Raw genomic sequence first — 14,864 nt, forward strand, 5'->3', positions numbered from 1 at the left:
GAAGTTCTTCGAAAAAAAAAAAGTGTTCTTTTGTAGACATATGGTTTACCCTCACGGTACATGTATGCATGGTCGGGGCCGCGACAGTTCAGTCGTAGAGCGTTCACCTCTGGTGCATGGGGTCCCTGGTTCGATCCCAGCTCGCGCCACGTGGGATTTGTGGTGGACAAGTACCGTGTGCGTGTGTTTCCTCGGAGTTCTCCCACGTTCTTCATTCCACCATTTCATTCATTTCCCATCATCACCGTCTCCTTTAGCCTATACGGCATAACCCTAGGTAGCGAAGCTGAAATACTTAATTTCATTTTCATTTGTACGCGTGATCCTGGATTCGACTTTCCGGTAAAGCTGTTTTGTTTCTGCTACAGGAAAATCCCCTACTGTGATTGAAATTACACTTTAAATAATAAGCTTCGTTGCTGAAAAACGAGGGCCCACGGTGGCTCAGTGGTAGAAAGTTCACTTTTGTGCGTGGAGTCCTTGGTTCGATCTCAGCTCGCGCCAAGGGAGCTTAATGTTATGCAAACACCGTGTGCGTGGGTTTTCTTGGGGTTCTCCCGTTTCCTCTCACCTTCTTTATTTTACCATTTCCTTCATTACTTCATCATCACCATCTCCTTTAGCCTACTCGACATAATCGTAGGACGTAAAACTTCAAGATTTCATTACTTTTTTTACTGAAAAAGGATGATAAACTTCAATCAATCAATCAAATTTCTCCGAAGTGAGTGATCAATTGAAAATGAGATCTTTCAGTCACTTCATAAAACCAATTACACGCACAAATGCAAATTAAGGTAACTTTAAAGGGTAAATTATTGGCAACAGGTGGCAGCACTTATATCTCTTATCTTTCCAATGTATTTTGTAGGGAGTGACAATATTCACAATAATTGAATGGGATTCAAGGGATGAGTGTTCATCCTTTGTCCATCGGCAAGTTGAATCAATAATTAGATCCATAATATAACTAACTAACCAGTGTTATGACAGCTCTTATGGGCTTCAGCCGCTCCAACGCCATCTGTTAGCGACCTACTGAACTACGTCCTGGTTACTGACGAGCATATGGTCAGCGCGCTGCGTCGCCCTGTCACTAAGTCCTAGACTAGTCGAGAAAGCGTTACCCCCTGTAGCGAACGCGGCCAAAGTGGCTATTCAGTAATTTTACTTTCACCAGATGTGTAAATCATACTGTGAGCCAGTCAGGGTTTCCAGGTTTTTTTTCCAGGTCCAGGTGTGTAATAGCAGAGTTCCAATACTCTGCACAAACCATCTTTCAAGCAGCTGTTTCTTGCTACAATCCCTTTGCCTGGCAACACGTCTTTCCTTTTTTTCCTTCCTTTTGAAGTCTTTTAAACAGCAGGCGGTCTATTGTTCCGACCCGCACCAAATACGCTCGAGCTGACGTTTTCTCAGCGATTTTATTGCTTTCGCGTTTATGATTAGCCATCTACATTTAAATACATGGTCAGCGTATTTCAAGAGTATGCATGAGCAATAAATACGCTTTGCGATCGCCTCAAATAGCCGGGTACTAACTGGCGTATCAGGAATTTTCTATACCTAGTGGCAGTCACGTTTTTCATTCACGTGATTCTTCAGTTTGACTTACGATGCCGGACGTCGAAAATTGGGAAGCACAGGCCGAGAATAGAATCTGGGACCATGCGGATGTGAGTCCAACGCTCTAACCACTAGACTACGGTGTTCCCCTACCATAAAAATATTAGAAAGATAAAAAGCACGTGGTTACATCTAGTGGTGGTTAGTGCTATTTTAAACTAATTTTAAAATAAGTATTTCCAATTACCTCTTCACATTTTATTTTATTTCCAGTGGTTCCAGATACATAACGAAAACTATTTACAGCCAAACATAGAACATGGAAGTGGAGGTTCACAATTAGAGATAGCAAGAAATTTCAGGAAGTATCACTCAGGCAACTGCCTGGTGGGATTACGGAAAACCCCTTGGAAAATCTTAAGTCAGGAAGACAATTTTGATATGAAGAATTGAGACGCAATTTACGTTCCGAAAGCGAGAAGCTCTACCAGTGAACTACGTCAACTGATTAAAATTAGTTCTCGTTCGCCGATTTCTCTGTATTGTAAGTTGATATTTGAGATTGCAGATCAGATGTATGTATTTTCAACAGAACCAATACGTATATATATATATATCACATGTTGTTAATTGGTAAGTTACTGGAATTCATGTGTTACATAGTCAGTTAAAAAAACGCTCCTCACGTTATTATAAGAAACTCATTAATTAAAATTATACATAATAGTAGTTCTAGTGTAGTTACGATTTTTTCCTCGTTTAAAAAGAATATCATTTCAAAGCTTACATTCCAACACTCTACGACACAATAAAAAGACTTGCACGCGCTGTGGAGTGAGAGAATGAGAGATTTAAATATGATTTTCTTTTAAATGAAAAACCAGAATCATTAGAGGCGATCTTCTTCATGTAACTGTTCGTTATCTGAACAAAAGTCATGGAATTATTAGCAGAAAGAACAAGATACAGTGCAGATAACCAGGGTACCACGGGAAAAACCAACTCTTCGGCCTTGACTCTTTAGAACCATGACTACGTCAATTTTCAACAATCGCTTGTTTCATGCACGTTTACTGAGCTTTCATAGCCCCGTAATAAAAGAATGGGAGACCATAAGCTTTTATTAGCACAACCAAATTGTACATTTTCTGTGACGGTTTCGGAGGCAATTACCTGAACGGATCTCCAGATCTTTACCTTTCAATTATATTGTCATTTTGTTTCACGCTACGTCCCACACTTTTTTATTTTTATTTTAAAAAAATGATTTTCTCATGGTTAAATGGTTAGTGTTTCCGTCTTCAGTGGTAGAGTCCTGGGTTCAGTGCCTTCTGTAACGTTCGGGCTTCACGTTAAGTCTCTTTGGTGAACTCATTTCTATCAAAAATTCAGAAAATAAGATAAAATGCTATAAACGCCCTCCCTGCTGTACAGTGGAGCAAAAACTAAAAAAATGAGATAAAATTATTATTATTATTATTTTAGGTTCCTTGGAATAATTATGTGTCAATATGTGTTGGTTACCATCTGAGGCCATAAGAATTCGAGTTTCAGAAGGCTGTGTTGATTGCAAGATCGTGAGGAATCGTTGCAGAACTAAGAAGTACAGGAAAATTCCAAAATATTTAGTCAATTTTAATGTTAAAAAAGTTATTTTATAGTATTTTTTGAGTTGAGTATGCGTCGGAATGTTTTGGTCTAGTGAACGTATACTATTAGAAGTGAGAAAAAATGTTTAAAAACACATACACATACATACAGTCAAAAATAGAAAAGTCAGAACTGAAAAATTTCCGAGTTTACGAATTGCTGGATTCCGATTCATTCTACATTTTTTGTGCGTTCTTGTGTCTCGTCCATTCCGAGATTAAATGTCACCTTGGAGGGGCCGGTGATACCGTGAAGAGTCTTTACCGTGATTAGGTGACAAAAACTTGCACACGTTGAGTCCGTTCGCGTTGAATCTATGTAAATAATCGAGCGGAGATGAGGATGCATTCCTAGGTATCATTCTTCCTGAGGATGCGAATAACAGTAGGTCAGTTGAAAACTGAAGTTAAATCTCTCAGTTTAACGTCCCACTATTATCCCGTTGAGGCTAAGGGACACGAATGATTAAGGCAGGTGAATGATGATAGATTAATCGGTGAAATGAGAGTGTGGGAGGAAACGGCTAGGAGATTCATATCTTCGTGTTATGTATGCAGTTAAAAAGTACGAATCCTGCATTTGTAGGTTTTCGCGGGACCGGATGAAACATACTCGCGGGCCGTTATTTGGCCATCACTGGTCTAAAACATCAAGGAAGTAACAGCATGTCATGTGTTTCATTACGCTAAAAGGTCTGATCCTGGCCTAAATCCTAATCCTGTTTCGTGTGTTTGCATAGAGGCATAATTATAATCTCAACATTTTGGCTTGTAATTTGCACAAGGCGAATATTCGAATAGGTAGTCATGGATAATATACCTTTTCTTTTTCCTTTCTTTTTTTCTCTCTTTTTTTTTTTTACTTTAAGACTATTGACTAACGTGGAACGGTTTAACTTCACTGAGTATAATCAGAAACTCTTTTTAGATACATCATTAGCTACTTACCGCACATCGATACAGCGGCCTCCTCTCTCCACCCACGCTTGTTGTAAGAAGTGCCAGATAGCGCTGATTGCCTGGACCAGCCCAATCTCCCAGACATTGAAAGCTGATCTCTGTAAAGTAACACAAAGTCTACATGAAGAGTCTACTTAACAAAATTGTTTTATTATGTAAAATTACTTAACCTATTGAACAAAAAAAAAAAAAAAAAAAAAGAGAGAGAGAGAGAGAGAGAGAACAAAATCAGTTTCCATAGATAATTCTTGTGTGCGTGTGTCAAGTTTATTAAGAGGTAATCCACGCACGCGAGGGTTATATCTCAAGACACTTTTGCTGCTTCACCAACGTACACGAATATAATAATAATAATAATAAAATAATGGTTGATGTATGAATATGCGATTAATTAATGATTGGCGTCAATGGCTCAAAAATTTATTGAACTGACTGGAAAGTCTTCATTGCAATCCCAAAATGGCTATAAGCCATGTATTTGCAAATTCTCACTTCGTGTATTCTCACCTATATCGTAAAGGGTAAAACAACGTATAAGGAAAAAAAAATCATGCGAAATCCTAACACCACTGCATGCCACGTTTCAATACAAAACATAATTGTTTCGTTTTTAGTAAGTCTGCGCTCGAGACAAGATTTGAGGCTGTCTCGTCTCAAAACTATGTTGTAAAAGTGACGTCTCGACTCGAAAAATGTATATTTCTCTATTGGAAGAAGTGTCTCAACTCGGAATTTTGTCAGGAAATTCTGTCTCGTCTCGTCTCGTTTCGTGCGCATCCCTACAGCTGATAGCCCGAGAAAACACGTCGCCAGAAAAAAATTCAATTCTTTCTTCATAATGGTTTCGTATATAGAAGATTTTTGATACTCAGAATATGAATAATTCATCATATTTCAGAAAAAAAAAATATTGGGAATGCAAGGGTGAGACGAGGTTTTTCGAACCACTGGATACATGGGTACAATCTTGCTCAAAACATGTATCCTCAAAAGGTCATATTTTGGTAACCGTACATAGTAAATTCTAATAATTTAGCTCTAAATCAAAATTTTCATTGTTCAAAGAGTATCCATATTTGTTTCCTTTGAATCTGACTGTACGTAAGAGTACAGGGCTTTCAGAAAGAAATAGGTACCCAGGGTTTTCTATAACAAGACTGTAACATAGTTTGGCAAGCACGTGTTGAACGAACATCACACACTCATTTACTGTATACACGAAATTTTAGCAAGGAGGGGGTACGAAACGGGTTAAATTAATATGACGGATGCAGAATGACAGAGAGACACGTTTACAGGTTGTAAAAGTTCAAAATTTGATATTTGATTGGTATTTTATAGCCTTAGACTATAATTTTTCGTTAGGAAAAAAGTACAGCGGTTTCAAACTAAAAGTAAGTACTCAGTATGTTTTTCAAATTTTTCCATAAAAATTCCATGTCGTAGGAAATGTCAAATTGCGTAGAAATGATTTCACATGAGTGACATCACATACGTTAGGTACTGAATTCAAATGGAGGGGTGACCTTCATTTCATCTTCTTCCCCCATTGTCAGAGACATGTCGGCACGGAATGTTTGCTTTCAATCTATACAACAGAGAAAGAAATCGCGTACATTCTTTGGATCTAAAGAATTAAAACAAAATGTTGGATGAATAATTTTAATCACTTATATGTCTTGAAATATTATTTCAGAATTGCTCTCTGAGTTTCCTTCCACTTTAAAATTTCATTCCCTATATAAGTATAGGCTTATAGTATGTGCATTAAAATACTGAAGATCTTGCAGTTGCATATGAATAGAGTTTCCAACTGGCCGGTATTCACCAGCTTGGCCGGAAATATTGCTGTTATTTTGATAAAGGCCGGTAAACGATACAAACTTCTAACCAGTCCCTTTGTGACCGGTATTTTCGAACATGTAATCCAGAATAAAACATCGAATTTCGAAATTCTTCAACAATGCCTTTACAAATAACATTTCCTTTGTATTATACATTAAGCCAGTGGTTCTCAAACTTGTTGTTACTGAGACCCATATTAAATAATAAAATGTATTTTGTGGCCCACTTGCTTTTATTCAAATACACATTGACATTCTACGTAATGGTGGTGTATTTCAAAGCAATTAAATTTTGTAAATCATTAAACTTCTTGTGACCCACCAAAATAGCAGCCCGCGACCATCCAATGGGTCCCGACCCACACTTTAAGAAACACTTCATTAAGCGATACATTTTTTAATATATGACAGCTTTTTATCATTTATTTAACATAAGAAGTTTGATAACAATCAGATTTTATTGTAAAACATTTTTTTCAGCAATAGAGACAAAAGTGTATAATTTGTCATAATTGTGCAGCATAAATATAGCGATAAATTTAAATTGTCCATCGATTGCTGGTAAATAAGTCTTAGTCGTTTTGTTAGTACAATGCTTTGTTACATTGTTTAGTTTCAAGTCCCTAGCTTTTGTATATGATAACCTTCCTTAAACTTCCAACTTCTTCTCTAGGACTTCTTAAAGTAATTTCCTGCAGTTGAAATATAAGTTTAAACAGAAAATTTCATTTTTTAAATCCAAAGTTGTCACGTAACGATTAACATACTTTCATTCATCTGTTTCGATAATTTTAAAGAAGTGGCAGTTACAGGTAAACACAATAAAATGAACAATACTGATTTCAGTTTCTCATTTTTAGTACAATGTATCTATTAAGCCTATTAGTGAATGTACTAAGGATATGCAGAATACAGGTGCTAATGCACTTTTGTCGACGATAGTACGTTTATTTCCCATGAATGGTTCAGATCAGAGATACATCACACTTATACCTATATCATAGCGAATTTTGTGAAGGTGCCAGTAATTTTATTTTCCCTAGTTGGCAACCCTACATATAAAAATAAAAAATTGACATATTTGTGATTCATTTTTTAATTAATGTTATATCAAGTTTTACATTCAAAAATAAAAGAAGGATTCAAATATTACCGCGTAACCTTATGTACTACCTACTTTCCAGTTTAACAAACGAGAAGGTTTGTTGGCGCAGAAACAAAATGTCTTCAATGAATTTTATCTGTACCAAATCAATTCAGTCAGGATTGGATTATCATTATTTTATTTTGTATTTTTCTAAAATTTAATGTCACGATTATGCTTCGCCGAGGTCAAGGAAAACTGTGATGATAAGAGGGATAATAATAGTGGAATGACGAAAGTAGGAGGAAATGGGGAAAATCCCGAGAGAACCCACACACAAAGGTGTTTGTCTACCACAAAGCTCACTTGGCGAGAGTTGCAATCGAACCAGAGGCCTTGCGCATCAGAGGTGAGCGCTATATCACTCATCCACAGATTATTATTATTATTATTATTATTATTATTATTATTATTATTATTATTATTATTATTATTATTATTATTATTATTTCACTTTTCTTAATATTCAATTTCATATTATTTTTAGGCTTACCAAAGGCTTTACATACCACACTGAGAAAAATCCGTTCTCCGGACAGCGGTATATTGTACAAATACACGGAATCCTCTTGCTTACTGGGGACCGCGGTGGCTCAGTGGTAGAGTGTTCACCTCTGATGCTTGGGGTCCCGGATTCGATCCCAGCCCCCGCCAAGTGAACTTTGTGGTGGAAAAACACCGTGTGCGTGGGTTTTCCCGGGGTTCTCCCGTTTCCTCCCACTTTCTTCATTCCACCATTTCATTCAACCAGCTTAAGCGTGGGACGTAAAACTCAAAGATTTCATTTCATTTCATTTTCTTCTTGCTTACTACAGGAATCAGTACGGAGCATACGTTATCCGTATACTACATAGGCACTGCCCTTAGATGTTACATCATGCTGTTGCAGGTTGTCTGATATCTAACAGTCTTCCTTATATTACATACATATATGTTTGTTACCTTCGTCAGATATATGTTATATACTTCCATTTGTATGTGAGATCTTGACCGCCTATATTGTTCATACGGAAAGTACGTACAGATGGAACACTTATACAGAAAGTATTATAAAACATGCGTTTTCAGTTATACGTTTGTTGTACATTAAGTCCAAAAACTATAGGATTGATAAATGTAACATACGATTTTACGTACGCCACATACATTTTCTCTCACTGTAGAAAAGCGCCCCTCCCATTTCAGACATCTCAATTTGAATATCTGCTTCTCAATTATGAATTTCAATTTAAGTACACTCTTTGACAAATAGCTTTGTTTTTGGGTACGCTTCAGATACAAATATTGTATTTTTGGTTTGTTTGTTCTAACGTGAACATCTGTTTTCTTTAGCACTGAGGCTATATAATATCGGACCAAACTCCTTTGCCTGAGATACAAATTACAGTACCCTCACCGGGAGTTGATCCTAGATAATGCACAAGAACTGATATACAAGACAGATGATTTTAAACACGAATTCTAGGAATGGTCCCAAACGATAGATCAAAAGATTGCGATCTTGGCCAAGAATTTTAGGAATGATAGAAGAAATGCATCAAAAGATTCCGATCTTGGCCAATAATTAGTTTTTTGGATAAGGGGTCACAAAATTTTTGAGCGGCCCCTAAATCGAGTTTTCATATTTCCTACGGAATAAGCACATCATGCTGAGTTAAGTGATAGTTTGGGTTTGGCTACACTATATGTAGTTCTCTAGATATAAGGCGTACAACAAAATTTTTGTTTGAAATATACTGTGTCTTTTGATCCAAAAAAGAATAAATAAAGAAAGAAAAAAATGGTATATTTGGGGAAGTTCGCTTCGAACAGTGGAAAACATATGAAACATATTCTGCACTAAAGCAATGCTCTCACTATCAAGACTTTATATACACCCTATACATTTACATAAACAATGCGCAAAATGCATTACTATTCGAATACTAATTACACCTTAGTTCTAAGCAGCTGTACTTAACTTGTAAAAAAAAGAAATTTAATTCTTTTCAAATGCTGATTTTGATTTGTAACATAGATTCCTATCACTTTTCTGCCCTTTTGAGAAGAGCGTTCACCTCACAACATCCATCCATTGTAAGCTGACGTGCTTAACGCTTTAGGGTATCTGTCACACAACCAGTATTACAAAGGAGGCTCCAAATAGAGTTCCAGCATACTTGCGATTATCAGCACACACCATACTTATTACGAACTAGTTAGTACTCATTACTTAGTAGCAGACTGCGAGTAACTAGTAAGACGGCGCGAACAGCCATGCAATCTCTTCCATCATTCATCTTCTTGCAATGAGGTCGTAACTTGCAGCGTTGGTCCTGCCTGCACATTGCTCTCTTGCTGTTGTATTAAAAACTCTCGGAGGTGATATGCTAATTGCAAATCATCTAGAATAATGTTAGGGTTGTAGAAAAATAAATTAAAAGATATTTGTTCCATGGACATACGCAACACAGCAATTGAAGAACTGCACTTGTTTAACATTCCGAATATTACACGAATCAAGTAATAGTTAAAGATAAAATAGTCTGGGTAGTGGGTTGAACTACGTAATAAAAATATTCACTATAAAATGCGATTAATTAAAAGAAAGACATTCTTGGTACACACACACTCACACATTATATATATATATACATAGTCTGTCCCAGTGGCGTATTTACGATTTTGTTTCGGGGGGCCTTGCTAACTTTCGGGGGGGGGGGTTGCCTGAAAATGTGAAAATTCTGCAAGATATTTCATATATTTTACTATAGTAAGATTTCGGAGGGGGGCTTAAGCCCGTAAGCCCCCCCTAATTACGCCACTGGTCTGTCCGTTATAAGAGTTATTCTTTAGCGTCACAAACAAGATAAAACAGTCTTCTTTGCCAATAATGTGCGGGAAATACGCGACCAATTAGATTACCCGCTGGGCAATTGATTATCTATGACATACGTCTAGCAATGCTCTGTGAACCTAGTACTCTGCGTGTTGGTGTCCTAAGCTTGGTGACAATGCTATCGCAATACCTGTTAGGCTAAGGGAGACAAATGACTAAGGGAAGTGATTGATAATGGAATAATTGGTGGAATGAGAGCAAAGGGGAGTACCCCGAATAAACCCACGGATACGATGTGGTCCACCACAAACTTACTTTGTCGGGGATCGAACCAGAAACCCCATGGACCCAGTGGTGGCGCTAGGCTTGTAACAGTAGGGGGCTAGAGGAGAGGCAAGAAAAAATTTGTGGAAAGGAAAGGAAACCACACTTGTTTTACTTTGAATATTATTATTATCGGTTGTACATATTATTATTATTATTATTATTATTATTATTATTATTATTATTATTATTATTATTATTATTATTATTATTATTATTATTATTCACCGGTCGTACATAGAAAAATGGGGGCGAAGAAGGGGCGAGAAAAAATACTGCCGTGGCGGTTGCCCCTCCTCACCGATCTGTAGCGCCGCCTCTGCATAGACCAAAGGTAAGCGCTCTACCAGTGAAGCACCGTTCCCTCTTACACACAATTGCAGATGTCTTCTGCAATCTTAATAAGGTATATGCTTTTTCTTTGCATAATATATTGCTCAAGAAGAGGTCAATACCAAGAAACCCACCTAGCGTACGCTGCTGTCTTACCAATAAATAATATTGCCAAAACTTGTAGCTATTCTATTTTATATTAGATTCTTGGATTATGTTTTCGAATTTCAAGTTTGTTTCTTATTTTGAATAAATAAAAAAATAAATAAAAATAAAGTAGTTGGAGCTAAACTTGGAATGTAACTTATGATGGCCAGTTTATCTAATATGGAGCACAGTCGGGAACGGAAAATGACTGTGTAGAGTCATCAACGCGTCAGCCTATACTGCGTAACGGTCAAATCCTTGTCGAGTCGCAGGACGTTCAGTGTTGATCCAGCATCGTGAGGCAATTGCGGAGTAACTTGAAATTATGAGGTAATAAACTCCAGTCTAAAATGCCAGAAAAGTGATGGGAGCCTATGTGCTGACTGCTGATCAGCTAAGAAAAAAAAATCCGACTTATCTGCCATATTTATTCGTGAAATATAAAGCCACTAAGTGTTAGAGGATATTTTGTTAGATACACATACACCACCTCACGTAAGGGATCTAACATGTAAGAATACGCAGTGTAAAGCAAGACATTCGTTCTCAGCTATGCAAAACGTAGGCTTGAATATTTTAAAGCAGTAAGTAGTAACTAAGAGCATTCCTATGTTTATTAATTATACCTTATGAGCCTTTCAATATTTGTTCCTTAATCTTCAACACGCAAAAAGAAGAATTTCACATACCGTGATCCACAAATGAACATCGTTGAAATCGAAGATTTAATCCAAATCCACGCGGACAATTGCTGAGTTCAGAGACTGGTTCTGAACATTCCATCTTGCTTTCGGTCCCATCGTTTACATTGTAGATGAAAGTAAATCGTCCGTTGATTGGACAGTATTCCTGACGAATCTCTTCGCCTCCTAATCCTTTCTTTTCTGAAAGAAAAAAAGAAAAAAAAGTGTGTAGATTCTTCACTATCATCTTGCATGAATGTATACAACCTATATATTAAAATGTTAGGTTTATATGTTTGTCTCCAAAGAAAAGTTTATATGCTTGTCCCCATCCTTTCGACAATGAGATCTCAAAAACCACAAGTTCTAGAAGCCTGCCGTTTTTACTGGTCGATTCACAATTTTGTGTAGATTGTCCGGTTCTAATTGAATATTAGAAAAAAAAAAAAACAGCCGTTATTTCATTATTTCACTTTTAAGTGGTACATTGAATGTGTTGACTTTTTTTTTTTTAAAAAAAAAAAAGTAAAGCATAATATTCTGTGAGTTATACATTTTAACACATCATAATTGTATACAGGGGTTGTATATCTCTCAGGCGTTTGTTTCATGACCAAATAATAATGAAAAACGAAGGATAGCCACTTCTCCAAGTTAAGATGGATCTTTATTATTTGGAGTGTTTTGCCCAATGAACACCATATATCACTGACATTATAACTGATTGTGTATGTAATGTATTTGCTTATTACATACTGCATGCAAGAAGAAAGAAAACACAGGTCATATATGAATTAGAAACTCCAACAAGAAGTAGGCTCAAATCTTGCAAACGGAACGAGATATTGAAAAAAATAATCTAAAAAATCTCCCCTTTATGGCACCCCTTCCCGATTTTTATCAAGATGTCTTTCACTTGTGTCTGTAAAGGAACATGTACATATGTTGTGGGGAATGAGAAGGAGATTCATGCTCATATGTGAATAGCGCGCTGTGTAAAAAGCGCAGATTAATCTAGTATTTAGTTACTTAAAATGGACCAAACTTTAAAGTTTGTCTACTCCTTCTCTTTCGGAGAATATTTTGATACATAGGTGTTTAAGAATATACGAATTTGTTATTAGCGTGCATAGAGGAGAAACCATTCGTCATTCCAGACGACGACATCTGCAGAATAACTTGTAAATTAGTATCTAAATCCGAGCTAATAGAGCTGAGGCTCGCACCGGCACATAGTAAAGAGCACACCTGCACGTTAGGATAAAATATTGTATGAAACTTCTAATTATCATAATGGTGAAGTATTCTGGTATCACTAGCGAAGACCAATGATACAGGGTGTATCATTTATAATGCCCAACCGTGTAATGGAGAAACCAAATGAGGGACAAAAACGAAATTTTGCAGGAAGCAACTATAAGGAAGGGGACCCATATGCATTGGTTTTCTCAGAATTTTCTAATTTTGTTTTTCACTTTGTCATTTTTTTCAGCGCCTTTCTCTTTTATCTTGCACTCGGGGTGGTGTTGTGATCTCGTAATTAGTATTCATGAGACGAGATGAGACGAGAATTTTTTTTTCTAATCTCCTTTTTTCAAAAACAAAAATTTCGTCTCCTCTCGGTTCCCGAATAATTATTTCTTGTCTCGTCCCGATACTCGGAAAGGTTTTTCTAATCTCCTATCGTGTTGTAAATTTTTGTACAAAATGATTCTGTACCTGATTTTTAAATCTTTAATTTCATCTAGAAGTTATCAGAATTCTTCCGCGTCACGAGAGGTCCACAAAGGGTGTGATATAACATTTAAACCACATTTATTATTGGAATATTTTGTATATTTTTAAACGTTGATAAATTCTCTTCATTATGTTCATAGAATCACGTTATCAGCTTATAGTTTTTATACTATGAATCGTAGAACATTAAAACAGTGTTTGAGATCTAATACTTGGGCGAACTAATGTTGTCTACGACATAAGACAAATTTCTCGTCTTATCTCGAATTTGTAAAAGTGTTTCTCGTCTCATTTTTCAGACGAGAGGAGAAATTTTCTCGTCTTATCTCGAAATTGAGAAAGTGTTTCTCATCTCATTTTTAAGGGGAGAGGAGAAAGTTATCGTTTTGTGAGAAACACTACTTACAATCAAGCTTTCTTGAAGGCGAGATAATGTGGTGGGGAGCAGTTTATACTATGAGATTATTGATCTCATGTAATAGTCTCCGCATCCCCCACCTTCACCGGATTTTTTTAAAACAATGAAATGAAATCTTTCAGTTTTATGTCCCACGATTATGCCGGTTAGGCTAAAGGAGACGGTGATGATGAGGAATAAATGAAATGGTGGAATGAAGAAAGTGGGAGGAAACGGAGAACACTGAGAAAATACATGAACACGGTGTTTGTCCACCACAAACCCACTTCGTGCGAGCCGGGATCGAACCTGAGACCCCACTGCACGAGTTTTAAGTCCCGTTCGTCATGCGCAGTCCACGTTAATGGTAAATTTTTCGCCTCATAACCTCGGTGTTGTATAAGGATAAGAAACACAAGTCAACTCCTGTACTCTCTAACTGTCCTTCAAGTTTCAGGGCATAACGACAGGAAGTTAAGCTAAAGATATCGTTTTGTCATTTCACTTTCAAAAAAGAACTGTTTAACTAAGTGAATAGTTTTGTTTGTACACATTACCATAAAAAAGAACAAAACTTAGGCCTACACAGTTTGTTAAGAACAAAAAGAAGAAAAATAAAAATTATTGTTTGAAAAGAAGTTAATTAGAAGGCAGTTTATTAATTCCTACAGTAATAGATGGCATAGTAAGTTCGAGAACTGTTGATTACATGAAAAGACGTCTGACGTAAGAAATTTTCCTTTGTATGTATTTGTTGTTTGGTCTCCCTGTAGAAACTTCCTAAACAGTTTATTTACTGACTATATTAACAGTTCTCACACTTTGGACGTCTAACAAACATAACGTTAGCAACCGTTAACTGAGTTGTGTCAACGGAACGGGAAGAGCTTGGTGGATATTTTGCGTCAAGGGAAACACCGTCCAAAGCTATCAACTACAAATAATAATAATAATAGTAAAATGCAAACAAGTTAAGAACAAAAGAAAGACAGTTGTCGACAAACTCCTATAAAGTTAGAAAGGAGCAGAAAAATCTTTACCTTGACCTTGGGTATTAGCTACACTTTGTTATCTACGCTAATAAAGAAAGAAGAATTTGGTAAACTGCAACTCCTCAAGAAGTGTCCTTCATAGTTTGACGAATACTGTGTCGTCAGTATGTTAAAATGCCTATTTATTTGCATATGTTCATAGACAATCTGACAGTTGCAGAAAAAAGGCATTGCTACCGGCGGTTGAATGGTAGACTGCTGATCTCTAGT

General features: G+C 36.6%; 1 protein-coding gene across 1 annotated transcript in view; it reads right to left on the reverse strand.

The window, feature by feature from the left end:
* The window catches only part of LOC145687938 (uncharacterized), a 264,861-nt gene that overhangs the window by 100,390 nt on the left and 149,607 nt on the right, over nucleotides 1–14,864 (reverse strand). The window contains exons 4-5 of the mRNA XM_081761511.1: nucleotides 11,475–11,669; nucleotides 4,164–4,273 (exon numbers count right to left, since the gene is read on the reverse strand). Of these exons, the coding sequence (XP_081617637.1) occupies nucleotides 4,164–4,273; nucleotides 11,475–11,669 (305 nt within the window). The remainder of the gene's footprint in view (nucleotides 1–4,163; nucleotides 4,274–11,474; nucleotides 11,670–14,864) is intronic.

The sequence above is a fragment of the Thermobia domestica genome, chromosome 6 (assembly GCF_964235325.1).
Source record: "Thermobia domestica chromosome 6, izTheDome1.hap1.1, whole genome shotgun sequence".
NCBI classification, from domain to species: domain Eukaryota; kingdom Metazoa; phylum Arthropoda; class Insecta; order Zygentoma; family Lepismatidae; genus Thermobia; species Thermobia domestica.